This window comes from Onychostruthus taczanowskii, unplaced genomic scaffold, assembly GCF_017590055.1.
Source record: "Onychostruthus taczanowskii isolate IOZ18803 unplaced genomic scaffold, ASM1759005v1 scaffold13, whole genome shotgun sequence".
Classification (NCBI taxonomy): Eukaryota; Metazoa; Chordata; class Aves; order Passeriformes; family Passeridae; genus Onychostruthus; species Onychostruthus taczanowskii.
Genome location: NW_024498462.1, coordinates 4079390 through 4098091, shown reverse-complemented (window position 1 = coordinate 4098091; position 18702 = coordinate 4079390). Strand labels below are relative to the sequence as shown.

Sequence of the window (18702 nt, the reverse complement as noted above, 5' to 3'; positions counted from 1 at the left end):
TCCTTGTGAAGATAATGACAAAGGCCAACCACAAACCAAATAAAATTATCTAAGCACATATCAATAACAAAAAATTAGACATCTCCCTGGAATGCCTATACCATTGTATTTCTAAACCAAATTTATTCCAAATAAAAATTAATTTTAACTATCTGACAACTACCCACTGGTAGGACTCACTTGCTGATATGAGAAGGGTTAGGTGGTAGCAAGAAGGGTTGCATAGAGAATGGAAGAGCTGGGCACAGTATCCCTTCCTCCATCCCAAAAATGTTCATGAATGGAAGGGTAAGAAGACTATAACTGAGAGCCTGGGAGCTCTGGTGTGTGAGGTGGGTAGAACCCAAAGCTTCTTCACCAAATGGTTCAATGTATGTGCATTCTGCAATGGAAAAATCACACCAGCAGAGTATTCCAACAGCCAGGGTTGAAGATTTCGGTTGTAATTCAGTGCAAGATGTGCTGTACATGTTCTGTATCTACTTACAAAATGTCTGTCAGGTCAACAGGTGCTGTACATGCCCTGCACCTTGCAATGCTGAGTCTTTGTCTACACTGCAGAGTGCAGGCTGTCACCTGGACTAGCTTAGTTACTGGCTGAAGGTAGCACTGAGCTCATGGCAGGCACATTTTTTCTGCTTCTTCAGTGAGTCTTGCAGTGCAGTGAGTTCTGCACTGTCCCATGATCTAAAATAGATAGTTCAAAGATTCAGGTATTAGTGAGCCATGCTGCAGTCTACCATGCAGACAGAGCCTCACTCATTTTTAGGTGATGTTCTCAGCCCACTGTTGTGAGATACCTCATCTGGTACGTCTTTAGACCAGCTATGTACATAGGTGGCACTGGGCATTTCTTTATCTAAAGAGGAACAAAAGTACATCAGAAAAGTGGTTTGAATTTGATAAAGAAAAACCATAGTACCAAAGGAGCTTAAACTTGAACATGTTACCAATACTGAATGTTCTTGGAAGGCAGTGTGTTTAGTTGGGGCAGCAAACTTAGAAAACATTGGAGCCAGATGGCTGATTCATACATCAGCATGCAGCCTTATCTGCTGAGAAATCAAACCAGCAAGTGGAATGTGGAAACCTTTCCTGAATCCTGCAATTATGAACTTTTGCTTCTGATGTAAGCTTTTCTTAGGTTTACATATTTGATCTTTAATTAGACTCTAAATACTTTGATTTATAATTGTTGAATGTAGAAATTATATAATCTACAATAAATGTTCCAGCTTTAAAGGCACTATCCATAGAAATGCCATAAAAGACAGCCACAGCTAGATGCTCAAAGAACTTGTACATGAAATTTATTTCCATGACAGGAGGCAGAAGCTCTGAAGTCCACTCTAGGTCAAGAGCTGATCCAGATCTGAGAATGATGGTGAATTCTCTCCCTGACTACAAATCCCCTCTCCTCTGATGATGTCTGAAGCATCCTGAGGTGGAAGGAAGGAGATCAAGCTCAGAAGTATGTGATGTCCTTTGAGTCTCACTATTGTGTAAAAAGAGTCTCAATTCCTGTGACCCTAGGTTTTTGGTTACATATGTATTGTGATAAGAAGAATACAGTTCAGATGGTAAAATACTTTTTAGAGCTGCAAAAGGAAGAAATATCTAGATCTGTATAGGAAACAAGGTCTGGATTTTGCCAATGCTAGAAAGAATACATTTAAAAAAGGAAAGGTTAGCAGGGAATCTGTGGTAGAAGCTGGTGAACCACTGATGGAAGCAGAAGATGCTTCATAACATATGTCTGAAAACTACTTAAGACTCATGATGTCTGGTGCCAGGGAGACAGGATACAAACACTGCATCTCTTTGTGTCAGGGAGTCCAGTGTCACTATGGATGCAGAAGACATTAATTCCAGGGGGAGAGCAGTGCCAACTTTTCTCAAAGGAATCCTTTCAACAGCTCCTTCACTTAGGTAGCTAAGAAGTTCAATGTCCAATGAAAGATGCTGCCTCCTGGCATTACCTCTGCTTCATTAAATAAGGAGACAGTGATTTGTGCAGTTACACTCTACAAGGCCTGCAGAGAGGCAAGAGAAGAGCCCCAGGTCACTCTGACAAGCATTACTCATTTCTGTAATGCAGCTTGAGAAATGGAGGGGAACATATGTGACAGAATATAACAAGCATTTATGAGAGAAGTCCACATGGATGGCCAATGGCCAGACTTTTCACACATTGCATTAAAAAAATAACCAGGAAAACCAGAGAAGTGAATTTCCTGCATATCATGGGATGTTGCACAAAAGACATTGTACACTGGACACACAGGAATGGAAAGTTGGCACAAGATCTGCAAGAATGCTTGACATAGCTATTCAGATCAGGCATGAACAATTACCACTGGAGATAGAGCACCAAATATTACACACATAATCACTGCAGAAAGCAGAATGTAAATAAGCCCTGAAATCACAGGAGACTCCTGGTTCTCTTTTACCTAACATTGTTACAGATTAAATCAGGGGGAAAACAGACCTTAGTGGGACTCACATTTTTAATGAGATAGTGCATAGTCAGCAATGTAATGGCCCATCATTTGTAGCAGATTGATTAAAAATAGATTTTATGAACAGCTAAGAGAAGATAATAGGTCACAATTCAAGAAAGGCTCATTCTGATAATTTTCCAAACTTATCAGTTTAAACAGGGAGTACAAAATTCCAGTTGATGACTACGAATAGGAAGAACTTAACTTGATAAAAGGGGTATGAAAGTTTACATGGGGCCTTACTCTTCCTTACTAGATCATTGTAGAATGTTTTAAAATCTTCATAGGTATAATGACATTTACAAGCTCGTGAACAAAAAAAAAGCCAAAATAGTTCATTGCCAAGGAGCACTTGAAGCAAAAACCAATCAATCTAGAAGCATTTATGTTTCTATAGTAAATACAATACAGAGATACTAAAAAATAATAGGAAAAGTTTGTGATTGCAAATGCTAATTATTGAGTAGGATTTCTGTGATTTAACTTAAACTGTCAAAAAGTAAGCATCCAGTTTTCTTGTGTTCCCTCAATAATCAATACTCAGTGGAGAGTGAGTGACAGGCGTCTCCAGGGAAAAAAGTCTTCTCATTCTGGGTGACAGGTGAATCACCCTCATGTTTCCAACAGCTGTAAAGGGTATCTAGATTATTGTCTTCCCAACTGAAGCTTAGATTAACTGGGAAAACAGACCAGATTCTGGGCACACCAGCACACCAGTCCTTCTTTTGATCTGGAAACAAAAGAGGGGTTTGTGTTCCCAGCACCTTACTATTTTACTAAGCTCTAATTTGCCAAAGAAAGCATTTTGCCTTAGAAATTTTCTTTCTTACATAGTAGACCATTATAGAGAAAACTCTAATGGATGTTTTAAGAAAATTCCACTGAATGATCCAACTCCAAAGAGTTGTATTTAAAGTTGAATGGGCTCAATCTCATCCTAAGACACAAAAGCAGTATCACAGCATCAGATGAATTATAAGCTCCAAATGGTTCTTCCTTGCCACTGGTTAAAACAAGGATTCTAGATACCTAGATCAGATATTGGTACACATGCCTGATAGAGAGAGTAAATAATTGTCAGGGCAGATGAATCCAAGCCAAAACTGATGTGTGGATACCATTGTATAGTATGTGGATACCATCTATTATCCAGTAAGTGCAGTGAACACATCAATCCCACCTGAACAGCAACCTCCTTGTGCACTCATGAGCCTCGCCCTTGTGCACTTACTGCCTCCTGCTGACAGGCTGTGCTCCGGGAACAGCTGCTTTCCTCAGACAATTAAACTCTCTGCAGAAAGCCAAATAAAACCCCTTTCTATGATGCTGCATGAATACTCTTTTATAAATGGAAATGTGGGGTGCCACTAAGACAGGCATGTAGGGAAAAGCCCCAGTCAAATCTCCCAGCCGTTAGGCCATGTCGGGAATGCTGGAACAGGCTCGTGAAAGATCCTGCTTAGTCTCTTTCATACAGTGGCTCTTAATAATGAGCATATAATAAATGTACAGTCTGGAGAATTTACTATACAGTATCCAATTGGATTTATATAGTCATAAACTTCTACAGCACTGCTTCTATGATTTACAACAGTCTCTGCTAATTATGAAGCTATGCCTGGACCTGAGATGTAAAAGGTAAACGTTACCAGACTGGTTGTACAGTGACACTATACAACTGCACACTTGCCAGAGCAATTTTGAATTGCTTGTTAACAGACAGACATTGCAAATAACCATATATATTTGGTCTGCTCTTATGAAAAGCACCAAAACCAGGAACCTAGGAAGTTTGTGGGATGGTGTTTTATTGTGATAGAATTTAGAGATAAGGAGTCTGGAATGGACAGTCAATGAAAGGATTGCTGCTTTTTGCCTGGATTGTAGGGGATTGGACTTGATAGGTTACCTGATCTCTTCACAAATCTATTCTTCTGATTTCCTAAACAGAAAACACCATGGGAAATACTGTAACTTACTGTAGGACAAGCCTCTCATTACCTAAATGGATACAGGAGGACGTTTACTTCACAGAAGTTTTCCAGCACAAATATTTAATTTTGTTATTACTCAGCATATTAAATAACTATTTCAGAAAGAACTGTTTGTCACTAATAGGAATTACCTGGGCATCGTGGGCAGCACAGCTGTGGTACATGCACAGGGGAAGCACAGTGTAGACTTGGGCATCTTATTCTGCTGCACAAAACATTTCCATTCTGCAGATGGAACACAGCACATAGTATTTTAATGAAAGGCACTGTCTTACAAATTTCTGTGTTCTCTATTCTACATCCAAACATTTTTTTTAAAAAGCCTTTTTACAACATTCTGGTTTCACTCACACCAAGATATGCCCAGATACTTCCACTGCCTTTGAATTTATGCTGGAGGTCAGAAATCTTTAAAAACCTTAAAATCAGAGGAAGTGTCTAAAAAAGGATAGCAACAATCTCCATTTCTCTTTTTCTTTCCATTTCTCTTTTTCTTTTGAGCAGATTATGCTTAGGAATTGCCTTTCCAAAACTAAGACATAGATAAATGGTCGATCTCTGAGATATCCCCTACTGAGGGTTAGTTCAAGACCACAAGAGACAATAGCATCTGTAATTGTTCCTGAAAACTGTGGAGAGTCTTTTGTTTTCCTTTTATTGCTTTCCCAGTAGACAAAAAAACCCAGATGGTAAGTAGCCATTTTTCTAAGAAACATGAGTTAAGTCTTGGGAATAGGGTTCATTATTCATGTCATTAACATAATCTTCTATTTGACCACATCTAAGTTTGATTTATAATTAAAACACAGGGAATTTTCATTCTCCAGTGTCTGTAACCAGAAAAGACTATCCATTTCATATTCCCATTTCCCATCTATAATTCATCCTCTTAATTTACCTCTGAGTTGCTCATATTTATAACAAGAAAGATCTTTCAGCATGAACATTGATACTAAGTTATGACTGTAGTTTTAGGTGATGTCAGGACTAAACCCACTTTATTTTCATATGCCTTCTGGAGCACTGAAATGTTTTCAGTGGATGTGCAGACTTCCCTAGACAGCAGATGTATAGGCTTTTCTATTCATCCCTTTCAAAATAATTAATTGACAAATATCTGCAGACCACAGGCTGGAATCCTACTGCTAGATCATTGCTAGCCACAAACTACAGTTGTGCATCTGCTTTGGAAAGAGACACTAAACATGATTATCACCATCTGTTTCCAATAAGAACTGAAATGAAATATACTGATTTTGTAGAATAGGACCAAATTTTAGAGTGTAGGATCTTCACAGAACAGGGACTATCCCTGGTCTGCACAGCTGCTTCCCAGCAGACGTGGGAGCCTGTGAAGCACTGCTGTAGAAGAAAGGTTGGCACTGCCTGCTGACCTGTCTCCATGTTGCTGACTTGTCCTGTTCTCACTCTTGACCTCACTCTTTTTCATTTAAAGTCCTGTGGAATCTCCTGAGGTGAATGTTTATTTTCTGTGCATGGTCAGCTGTGATAAAATTCTGCAGGCCAACTCTGCTGCTCCAAGCTGCCAGCCAGACTCCACTGTCTGCTGCAGGACAGAGCTATTTTACCTGATCTTGTGCTTAGTGAGACTGATCTTACACCTGCATTCACAGTGAGAGCTGGGAGAACAGCCCCAGGACCAGAGCAGGACTCAAGTGCTGGTCAGTCTGTCTAAGCCAGGGCCAAGGTCACATTTCTGCATCAGGTACCAGAGAGTGTTGATGCATCTCTCTCCCAAAGCTGGGCTATCAGTGCTGAGGGTGGAGAGCAGTCATTTAGCCTGAGGTCTGCAGATATGACTGTGAACACAAGCAAAAGCAAAAAACTGCTTTAAAAAACTGTATTTTAGGGAGTAAAATAATGATCTGACAAATTGTGAGTGCTCTATTTTACTTGACAGTAACAGTCAACAGGCTCCACTATGAACTGGGAGGGAGGAGGCGTTGTAAAAGGAAGGGGGAACAGGGTGAGAACACTGAATTATGTTTAGTTTTATTCTGGCTTAAGTATGTAAATTATAACTTGTAAAAATACAATACTATACACACACAAAAACAGGAAAGCTTGTTTTTTTTGGTGTGGGGTTGTTTTTTTTTTTTTTTTTTTTAGTCCCAGGCTGTATAACTTGGCCTCTGTTTAGTTAATTTGCCTTGCCTTTTTCTTAAACATCAGAAGCTTGTGTGCTGGGGGGATGGACAGACAGACTGTTTAGAGACAGAACAGAGATCTCTGTCTGGTGCCTGGCTGATGTGACTTGTTTTGTGCAGACATCACGTGGATCACAATGTCTGTGGCCAGCAAAGATATTTTGATACAGTGGACATAAAGACCCTGGGGATTTTTTTGCTTTTCTCTGCAGTGTGAGGGAATCAGTTGCTGCATCAGCTCTCTATAGATCCTCTGCCTACCTGCCAGGGAATCATATGTGGTTTATGCTTGGATCTCTCTGACTTGCTATCTGTGGCACACTTTACTTTCATCTTTTACACTGTCATATGTCAGGTTTAGGGTCTGTGCTTGTGCTATGTCATGGTATGTTTTCTAATGCCTTTATTTGGTTAAAATTATAAATTGTTGAGGGTTTTCTGAAGGAAACTTCATGAAAGTGATGAAGCTTCAAGAGCTTTTATGGTAGATCAGTGCTCTGAGGGCAAGATTTTGGCCAGGACAAAGCTCAAATGAGTGGTTGGATGCTACAGTTGTTATTTGCAATCATCTTCCTTCTAGACAAGAAGAGTCACATCCAAGAGATCCCTCAGCATCCTCACTGTTGAAATTATCCCAGGTTACATTTTTACCCTCATGGTATACCAAAAGTAAAACATAGAAAACAAAGGAGTAAAGTCCAGTCCACTTCTGAGCTGCATGTACTGGAAGGTACCACAAGCAGTTTCCTTCTTTACTAAACCTGCTGCCCTGAACTATCACTTTGTCTTCCACACCCATGTTAAAAAATAAAACAGACTCTGTTTTCGAAGGCTCATAGTGTGTGGCTGTGTCTGGGTCCCAGTAATGTTGTTGTCTAGAGGAGCTGACCAGGCATTTTCCCATCCCTCCAAACTGTCCAACATCTCTCTAAAAATCATCAAGCATTTATTTGTATCCAGATCTCTAGGATTTCCAGTTAATTTTTTCCCCACCCAAGACACATTCTTCCAATGATTTAATGAGTGTTTTACTCCACACAAACTCTAAGGGAGTTTTCAACTTGGCATATACATCAGCAAAAGCTGAGTGGAAACTCCTTTTTGCTCTAAACAGAGACTTTTCCTTTCCTTCCTACTACATTGTTTTGTTTTTCTCACAGCTGCATTCTGCAGCTGAACTTGTGGGACTACTGTTTGTGCATCTCTGTACTGAATTGTAGTAGCAGATTCCCTCAGAGCAAATGCTGCACAGGGGCCCAATATTTTACACTTGCAGGGAGGAAAAATAGCAAGGAATACTTTATGCTGCATTAAATATAGCAGACAGAACTCAGCATCTGGAGTGTCTCATGTGTTAGTGATTAAGATCCCTTACTGTTTATTTTAAAGTACTCTAACGGACATAAACTGCCCTCATTTTTGTGCCTCCTCCCAGCTGTATATGACATACTCTGGGGATCTCTGACTGCTGTGTTTTTGCATCAGCCATCAACTGATGGGAGCCCTTTCATGTTCTATCCAATTCTCTCTGCTCCCCACAACCTTTTCTCATGTTTCATCATCTCATTCTTCTTTGACTGACTTTTACTAACAGTGATATCTAAGCCTGTTCCTTCAGCACTTCAGGGCAGCAGATGCTTTGACTGGAAGTTGTTGGCAGTGTACATAGATCAAAGTACCAAATTCAGGTTCAGCATAATCATCCATACTGGTGGAACTGCAAGGATTAGACTTAGGTAGTGGGCCTGATCAGTGGAGATGTAATGTCCAGTATCCACAAAGCTTCTGGCTAATTAAGGAGTTGTTTTGTCTACGCTATGCAAGTATTTTTTGCCAGTATTGGCTTTCTCTGTTAATATTTTCCTTTCACTAGAATCACCTGCCTCTATTTCTTCTAGCATGACCAGGACCCACTAGTGAAAACAGGTTTGGGCTTTGTCAAATTGTAGCTACATGTGAAAGGACTCCAGTCAATGAAGCAAGCAGGAGGTGTAGGTCAATAACTCAGCAGTCCTACCTCTGAACAAAGACAATTAACGCAGTAAACAAGGCCATACGGTTCTAGATAAGGATGCCATCTTTCTCCTACATGGTATTTCTTATCTTGAAACACACAGTATGTATCTGAATCTGTAAAACAGTAAAGAATTGAAAAAGCTATGAATGAAAATTTCCATTCCATGTTTATGAAGTATTTAGATGTGCAGAGTTTTCTGTAAACTACTTTTTCTTTTCCTGGAGAATTACACAACAGAAAGACCCTTAATTCCACATGCTGTTTTTTCTTAACTTCCAAACCAAAATAAATGACATGGTTTCCCAATTTTCCAAAATTGCAACTCCTGGAATTATAACTAAATGGCTTTCATACAGGTGAGTTTATCCTTTCACCTGTTTAGGTAAGAAAATGTAAGTGCCTGATCACTCAGACAGGCTTATAGGAAACAAAACCTCTTCACTGAAAAACCAAAGCAATTGGACCAACTCAGAAAAATCCCAGGTTGTACCATAGAGAGATGTTGAAATAATTTATGCATCAGCTTTCAAAATATTTTAAGATCTTTTTTTCACTAAGCACTTCTGATCTTGCAGTTACAGACTTGCAGAAATCCACATACAGGTCAGACATTATTGTCCTGTCCCTTCCTGTCACACTATGGTTTCACATTGAAACCTCAAATCACTACAATAAAAGGGTGTTTCTCATGGGTTTCCATGTGGAAATTCCTTTCTGTTATCTTAATAATATCCAAGTTCAGTTTAATTCATTACCCACAGTACAGATGATACTTCAGAATATCTTAAAAAAATACCCATCTTCCATGTGCTAATCCAAGCCAGGGACACTCTTCACATTCACTGGGCTAGAGGGAAGTAGCCAGAGCTAGGGGCTGTTAGTAGAAGCTGTGATCTGCTTTCCCTTCACACAGGAGCATGACAAATGAAACACAGGATGCGAGAAACAGACGGCTGGAGTTCGGCAATTTCTCACTGTTCTTTCTTTGAACAAGGTTCCTGCACGTGGTTTTCCTGTGAGTGAGTTCAGTGGGGCAGAGGGCCTTCCTGGAACTCACTCTCTTTGGTTTTCCCCCATCTTCCTTGGAAGCAGAACCTGCTGATACTGAGGCTAAAAATGTTTAAGGGCAAATAATGTCTTTTGTAAGAAGGAGGCCAAAACCCAACCTGTGCAGATAGGGAGAACATTCCAGAGACCTAGTAACAAGGCTGAAGCAGTCAATAACTCCTAGACTTATTTGGGCAGCTATTCCTCCTTGCCATGATTTCTGAAAGATGTTAACATCTCCCACGGATGACAGGCTTTACAGAAATGCTCCTTTTTTTTTGTTTGTATTCTTTTCAATTCTTCTCATCAAGTTTTTGACAATTTTCTTTTAAGAGAGAGATCCTTAATTTTCTCAAAGGATTTTGAGAATCTAATCCAGTTCATATGAGGTTGTTTTTACAACACAAAAGAACAGTATTGGACAAGCTTTACACTAGCTGAAAACTTCAGCACAATAGTCTTATACATGGGACAGATCCAGATAATCTGTCAGATGTTTACAGAGGTTACTAAATAGAATTAAGCACACTCTTGACTCAGGATATTTGAAATAAAACAGATTATCCAACTGATGTGTTATGTTCTTTGTGATGCACTATAACCTGTACAGCTTTAGGAAAATATACCCCAAGTGTGGCTGTGGCCTGATTCTACTAAATACAGGGTTAGAAGGAGGAAGAATATTAGAAGGATTAGGACATTCTTTTCTAAACCACATCTGAAACTAGAAGGAAAATGTCCAGTTTATGTGAATGTGACAGCTTTGTTTGAAGTCTACTTACGTTTTACTTGTTCTAGTTTACCTCCATCTATGAAAAGGAGACAAAGCACACCAAAAAAGATAAAATGAAAATCATCTAATATCCACTTTCTTTCCATCTTTATCGTCAACAGGAAAAAAAAGAGCCTCCAAGAAGAGAATGTTGAGCTGTTGGGAAAAAAAAATTAAATTACTTGAAGTAAAATCTTGTAAGATACTCAATTATTTTATCCAGCACACAGAATTCTTAAACGGCCAGAACAAAAAATAATATATCTGTATTATGCATCTTTCTTTCATGGGAACAGTTTTGTCTTCAGATAATTCAATTTTTGGAAAAGGGGCCACATTCCTATTTATGAAAGCTGAAAACTGGATATTCCTTCTAAAAATGTCCTTATTTTATTTCAAAGCAATCTGGCAAGTAAGCAATCTAAATTCTTAAAAGTTCTCTTTCCCAAGGAACTGGTTTGGGCTATGTTCTTGTAGAGCATCACTTTTAGCTGTATCTTTGGTGTCAGTTGCAACATGTTTGCTTCGTCCTGAAGTTAACCTTGGTTGTCCCTGGTCCTGCGCTGTGGAAATCCTGTTCAGGGTGAGCCACTGGCCCTGCTGCAGGCACTGGGAGTTTTCCTTAGCACATCCAGCAGGCTTCCAGCACTATTCAGCTCGCCCCTTCGCCCCTCTCCCCACCACTATTGTTCTGGTACTGTGTATAATTAATTTTTCTAGAGTTAACCCTTCTGCTGCCTTGATAGCTGAGAGCAGAGTGGGCGAATGACTTGTCATCTTCATTCCTGTAGATCTTTAATGTCAAAATCCTGCATGTGGGGCAAAGCTTAATTTATTCCTCTCTGTGTGGTGCAGACCTGGTATTGTCCTTGCTGCATGTGCGATTCTGTTTATCTTTTTCTGGGTTTTAACAAGTGAATTATTTTACAGAAAAAATTAACTATTTAACTAGATTTTTTTTTAGTACAGCCAACTTAAGATTCTATTATTGTGCTGCTTCAATGTTTATAAGCATTCATTACAAAAGTGTTATCTGCCCAGAGTGCACTTGTCCATAATGTACAATGTTGGAAAGATTTGGGTGTGGTTTTAAAAGCCTTGATATGGATTCACTATTAGTTTTACAGAAGCTTAAAAAACCCAAAAAGAGTCACTATTGGAAAAATCATCAGTCTGTTTTGTAAACTAATCTGGCCTCTTCAGTTTTCACATAAATAACAGAACTGTATATAAATATGTTCAAACTTACAGATAATCAAGGCAAAAATAATAATTTATATAGGCATAAGTAAAGTGGTGGGTAACTTGAAGAAACTAAAGAGTAAGTTAAGAAGCCCTTAAAATGAAGATCTTCCTATTAAGACTGTTGATACCTAGGATACTGTAACAAAGGGTGTGTGATCTGATTTTATCAGCAGCTTCATTACCTTCACTGTTCAAGAATTCTCTGTATTCCCCAACCACAACCACAATGGACATCTTCCTTAACTAACTAAACCTGTGCCACTACTCTGTACTCAGTAAGCTCATTCAAAACAATGCAAATTGCCTCTGAAAATGTTTAAAGAAACCCCTTCTTTAAAGCACCGTGCCTATTCAGTAACAAAACATAACTTTCCATTTATTCTGCAAGTTGAGAATAATGTTTCAATTTCAGAAGAAGAGTTTAAGTAATTTTTCCCTTTCCACATATTCAAATCACATAGGACATTTTTGAAGCCAAACATCCTTTTAAAAACCTGTTTAGCATTAAAACCTCATAATTTAGTCCCAGGACATCATGCATGCATTCAGAACAACAGTAGCACATCATTGGGACTAGCAGAAATGTTTAAATATTTCAGCCTTCTTAGGGATTGCTTAAGCAAACAATAGTTATAAATGGTGCACATTATCCTTTGTGCAGCACCTTATGTGTTAGCTAGGCTGGTTAGTTGGAATAGAAAGGCTCAGAAATCGACCCATTTTAAATGTCAGGCCTTCAAAAGGAAAAAACATTACAAAACTTGGACTGCTGGTTTTCAGAAATGCTGCACAGTAATGTGAGATGGAGGAGTTAATAACAGAAATGGGATGGAGACTTTTGATGTCTTTCTTAATTCTCTTTAATTTCTGTATTGTTGTTACTCCAAATATAAACACATACTTTTCACTATTAGGACACTCCCTTTATTTCCCCAAAGGGCAATGTCCTAAAAATATTCCTGGATTAAAATAATCTCAGTTAGTATTAACCTGTTAATTATTGGTGTATTTTCTGCATTGTAGAAACAACTAATGTTATCCACATATTACATGAATTACTTAGTGAAATAAAGCAGAAGGGGCTCTGTTTAACGCCTCGCCCTCCAAAGAGCCCGCTTTGGTAACTACAAGAGGCAGTGTCCGGCCTCGCCACGTTTTACGATTAGAGAAAAAAACCCGGCAAAATCCAAGAATGGCAGTGCCGAGGGCAGCTGGCAGAGGCTGCGAGGCGCGGGGCTGCGGTGATGCAGCGGCGGGGACAGCTCAGCCCCGACGGCCGCGCTCCCCTCCATCACCCGCAGCGCGAAGCCTCTCGGTGCGCTCCTCCCGAGCCTTTATCCCTGCGGCGCGCCCGCCCGCCCGCTGCCGTCGGGACGCGGCCGTAGGCGGGCGGCTCTCCCGCTGCGCCGCGGCCGCGGGCTCCGGCTCTCGCCGCTCGGACAGAACAGCCGCCCCTTGGTCACCAGCCCGGGGCCGGGAGGGGAGCTCGGCTCGGGGCTGAGCCCTGCCCGGGGCCGGGCCAGGTGCCGGCGCTGCCCCGAGGGGGCGGCGGGACGAGGACCGGCGAAACGGGACAGACGGAACGCCCGGGAGGCGTCGAGTCCCCGCGCTGGGCTGTGTGTGCCGCGGCCTCGGGATAGCTCCGGCAGCGGGACCGCGCCTTCCCGGGGCCTCGTCTCGGACAGCAAAGCTCACAAACCTGGGGCAGGGCTGGAGGCCGCTCCGCTCGGAGAGCGCCGCGAACAGCGCTCGGGCTGAGGCAACTGCGCGGCTCCGCGCTCCGCTCCGCGGGTACGGGGGGTCCGGCCAGGCGGCTCCGCTGCTCACTCACGTTGCCATAATCTTCTCCCGCGGCTTTTAGGTGTCCCCTTCGATTGGGTAGTGGGGGTGCAAGCAGGAGACGGACGGGGTCCTGCCGCCGCCAGCCCTCGACCCCCGACTGATGGACGGGAGCTGAGAGGGAGGGATCCGCTACGCCCGAGCTGCGGGCCGCTGCGGGGTGGGCGCTCCGGAAGGTCCCGGGCTGGGGCACCTGCCACCGCCTGCCGCCCCGGCGAGGAGCGCAGCGAGGCCCCGCGGCCGGAGGATGCTCGGCAGCGGGTCCTGCCCCGCAGCCCCGCCGGCAGCGAGCGGCGGCGGGAGGCGGGGTGAGCAGGTCCGCCTCCGCCCCGGCCCCCTCCTCGCCCGCGCCCCTGCCCGCCGCCCGGCACAGCGGCGTGACTGACACGGCTGGGGTGGAGCCGCTCCGCCATGGGGGGCCGCGGAGAGGGGCGACACCGGACGCGGGGCTCGGAGCCCGCCCGCCCTTCGGGCCGCCCTCCCGCCCGCGGAGCGCTCTGCGGCCCGCGGGACCCGCGCCCGGGCCGTGGGGCCGTGCTCCGGTACCTTCAAACGAGCTGCGGGCTGGGTGACCGTGGCCACTTTTTCTCCGCAGGAACAGAGCCCCACGGGTGGCTTTCTTGGAGAGTGGACTCCACACCGAGACGGCTCTTTAATGGGCTTCTTCTAGTCAGGGTGCCCCCCAAAACAGACCTGACGGAGCTAGCATCCACTGGGGTGTGCCAGACGCCTTCTGCTGATACCCTCTGGTCTGATTTATTGTGTTAGAAGGTTTCAAGGTCACATTGAGATTCTGGTGGAACTAAATTAAACCCATGACTCATTATATGCTTGGTCAAACATTCTTTTTCTGTCTTCTTGTAGCCCCTGTAACTAATAAGAAGAGATCAGTGAACTCTTGACAAATGATCTGAGAAAAAGGGTGAGGTATGAAAAGACATCATGTGGAGAAACAAATTACAACCTATTTCCCCTAGTTTGGGACCAGGGTGTTTGGGAAGCACTGCTGGGAGGTCGTACACCTCTCAGGCTTAGTAGATATTTTCAGAAGGCTGAAAATTGAGCAGAACTTTTGTTTCTTCCATGTACCTTAGCTGAACAAAATACTGAAGGTGCAGTGTATGGTGAAACCTTATACTAGCATGAGGAAAGAATAGATGACTTGCTAAGGCTTTTGTAGTGTGACTTTATGAGCAACCAAGGCTGTGTGCCAGTCAAATGCAACTATAAAACTTCTAATATTAAATAATGAAAAGAGAGCATTCTGGAACTAAGCATTTTGAAAACACTGCTCTATGCCTACTTTTGTGTCACTCTGCCACTCTGTCTTGCTGTGCACAGGCAGTAATCCATGTTCCTAAGGAAAAAAATATTGCTTAAAGCTCTTAGTTCCCAATGTGATGCCTGCGGCTGCAGACTGATAGTTTAGGGAGAGCCACTGTATGAAACAGGGATGGGCAAACAGAGAAAGAAATGGTAACTCTGAATCAGAAGTATGATTGTAACTTGCACGTGAAAGCAGAGAATCTGCTCTGTGCAAGCTCCAGTCCCACACAGGGATATCCATGCTCATGGAACAGAATTAAGCACATGTGTGTGCTTCTAAATTGTGTGGCTGTAGGAATGTTTTTCCATTAGGTGTTGTGCTGGGTTAGACCGTACAGGCTCAGCCTGTGAGATAAACTGCATAGGAATAGCATAGACACTCAGATGTGTGACTGAAATGACCCTGAAATGACAGGTTTAATAGTTGGGGTTGACAGCAGGTACATGAGTAGTAAATGCAGCTTTGGGCCTGGGCAGAGCTCAGTTTTACTGCAGAGACATCCTCCAGAACAATCCACCCAACTGTGTCAGTGTTCTCTATGTATTTTTTCTCCATGTATTTTCTTTGTGCTGATACAAAGTCCAGTATGTGTAAAAACAACAGGAATTGTTGCAGTACTCTTTATGCCTAGTCAGTGTAGTAGTAATGAGAAGTGAAATATTTTCTATAGACTGTGTGACCTGAATTCTTTTGCAGAGGGATTCTTTGAAAATAAATTCCTTATTTGGCCTGAAGAGTGCTTTGGGAAAGTTGCTATAGATGCCAGCACTTTCCACTGCATTCTGTAAGACTGTTTCAGAAGATGCTGCTGTCTGATGGTCTCTGGAGATACAAATTCAGGTGCAAGACCTTTGCTGAACATAGAGATATTTGAACTGGATTTGAACTGCCATTCTGGCAGATATAAGTTGTAGAGAATTTGCTGAAAGAACCTTTCTCTCAAGTGAGGTTTTGGGACTCACTAAACTGGCAACTTGGTGGAAACCAGACTTCCAAGGACAGGCTGCTCTGAGTCCCAGTCCTGGTCCTGCTGCTCAAGCTGCTCATCAGTTGCTGGGACATCCCTGAGGACTTTTGACTGAAGATGCAGTGTGACTTCTCTCTTAGTCACATACAATGCTTGCATCCATTTCTTGTCCTTCATCTTCCCATGGCACACTGCTGCAGCAAGGGTTGTGGTTGTTAGGGCACAGGAGATTGTGGCACATGCTGGACATTGTGCATAAAAAGAATGTTCACAGGTGGCCTCTTGGTGGGTGACCCTTCTGAGCAGGCAAGGTTGCCAGTGCCCCTGGATGCTGGGAGTGCTTCACCTATGCCTGAGCTGTTCCTTTCCCCCCAGCTCTGGCCAAGTCTCACCAAGAAGGACAAGGACAAGCCACTACTCTTTGCGTATTGCCATAGCCAGTTGTCCCTTGCCTTGTCTCACATCTAACACAGCCCCATGGCAGGGCTGACCCTGCACTGACAACTTAGCAAGGCCTTTGCTCTGGGCTCTTGCTCAGCAGTGGGCTGTTACTGCAGCTTGGGGAGTTCAGGGCTGCTGCACACGTGTGACAGAGAGCTCTGGAGAAGAATCAGACCCACAGTTGTTACCCTTCATGCTGCCAAGCAGAACCCACTGCTTGAATATGCTCTGCATTCTGGTGTGCAGGAAAGAATTGCTCTGGACAGTGAGCATTAAAGACTGAAGGATGCCCTGAGTTTATATAAGCACAGAGATTTATCCATGCAATTCTCATTAAAGATAATGGAAATTAAGCAGATAAATAATGTGACACTGCCAGTAGAAGTCCATGTCCCTGTGCTGTGCCTCACAGTGACTGAGCAGCATAAAGGTATCCTGCTATTATTTCTCAGTTCTTGTGAGGGGAAAAAAAAACAGGCTAAAAGATTCATGCCAATGCTAACATGTTTACACACCATGTGGAGTTTTCTTAATTGCAACAGACATGGAGCTCTGAGAGATATTAGACACATGACACAATAGCCCTGTCTATTTTTTTTTCCTGTTTATCTGTGGTCAAATTTTCACTCTAAAAATGTATGAAAGGAAATTCTTAGTGTAATGATGAGCGTCCTTTGATTTTTGTATTCCCATAAATTCAGTGAAGCCCTCTGGAAAATGTATCTTAAGATGCTAAAAATTATTCCCAGGGTTTTATAAAAATCTCTAAATTACTTTTTGTGGTTTGGATCAGCCCCTCCAGTTATCATACTGGGAATACAATCTGGATGTTCACCAAGCAGGCTTCACATATACTGCTCAACAAAAAGGGCTTCAGATGTGCATGATTTTGTGATTATGGCATAGGATGGTCATGAGCATTTTCCACCCTCCTGTTTTTTCTGTAGCATGGACTTCATCCAAAGTGTGTTGTCAGTCCTCTACTACTAGAAATTAATTTATTTATTTGCCAGTGAGGCAGATGGATGTAGTGAGCCTGAGGTTTCAATTCAGTTTGCTAAACAACAACAGCATTATGTAAAATGTCAAACTGCAGCCCAATTCCTCATTACCTCGCTGTGGATATATTCAGATGGGACTGAAGAGTTGCTGAAAGTTTTTCATTGTTCTGCAAAAAAAAAATGCAAATAAAATATATCTCTTTAAATTTAACTTCCAAATACACAAGTGAGAAGAGACTCATAAAATCTGCCTGCAGCAATGAAAATGCAGGAGAAAGCAACTACACAATGTTTCATTCCATCCTAGAGTAAATGACACTTTGTTAGGTGGGATGTTAAGAATCCCAATGTATAGAATAAAATATATGCACTCAGAGATGAGGCCCTCCTGAATTTTGCATGTGCTCATCATTTCCTCAAAGTGTTCATCTGCAAATGTTTCTATTCTATCCTATTCTATTCTATTCCAGTCTATCCCAGATATCTATAAAATACCTATTACCACCACAATTACAACACCACAGTTGTAATTATGATCCTATAATTCTCTCTCATATCTGTCATGTCAAAAAACTTCAATACAGTTTGTAGGAATATAGATTTCTTTGCCACATTCATGAGATGCATGAATAGCAAGTTCAAATCTTCAGTTCAAACTTTCATCTGCAATTCCTGTATGGGCAGTGTTTTGTGGGCAGGAAGCACAATTAGTGCTTCCAGAAAAGTGTAAATCCATATAACATGCAATAACATCTCAGGGACTATTTTCAGCAATTGAAAAGAAAATTAGAGAATCTGTGTAAGTGATTATAGTGATTATTTCTGAGTTCTGGGATCAGCTTCACCTTCATTGTTTTTTCACTACCACACATTCTTGAAAACAGCAAAAGGTGGCACAGTTCACATAAAATCTGGGATCAGCTTCACCTTCATTGTTTTTTCACTAAACAGCAGAAGGTGGCACAGTTCACATAAAGACAACATACGTTCTTTCCTACTGTTGCAATTGTTGACTAGAATCACACTTGGTAAAAATTTTCAGGAGTTTAAAAGAATCGCAGTGATTTGCTCTTAGTCCTGCTATGCAGAAGAAATGCTGGAACAAATCTTATGGATTAATCATACCATGATAAAGATCCACTTGCTGAGGCATTTCTTTGCAGCTGGCACCCACCAGATAAACCCAGTCAGTCCTGTCTCCCAATGCATGACAGAAGGAGTCAAGGCAGGCTGAATGAGTCTCCAATTGCAATTCAAATATACTTCTATAAACTGTGATTAGTGCTGCTAATCTCACCTTGGTAAGCCAAAGACAATAATGAAGTTACTGAACACCTTGGGTATTACATAATTCTTTTGCTTAGACATTTGCTGGTGTGA

At 42.1% G+C, this 18702-nt stretch overlaps 1 protein-coding gene across 2 annotated transcripts in view; it reads right to left on the bottom strand.

Annotated features, from left to right (window-relative positions):
* The window catches only part of CHRDL1 (chordin like 1), a 38368-nt gene extending 24514 nt beyond the window's left edge, over positions 1 to 13854 (bottom strand). For both annotated transcript variants that reach the window (XM_041396367.1, XM_041396368.1), the window contains exons 1-4: positions 13447 to 13854; positions 10513 to 10658; positions 8684 to 8796; positions 4630 to 4723 (exon numbers count right to left, since the gene is read on the bottom strand). In XM_041396367.1, coding sequence (XP_041252301.1) covers positions 4630 to 4723; positions 8684 to 8796; positions 10513 to 10609 — 304 coding nt within the window. In that variant the 5' untranslated portion in view covers positions 10610 to 10658; positions 13447 to 13854. The remainder of the gene's footprint in view (positions 1 to 4629; positions 4724 to 8683; positions 8797 to 10512; positions 10659 to 13446) is intronic.
* Positions 13855 to 18702: the final 4848 nt, after the last annotated feature.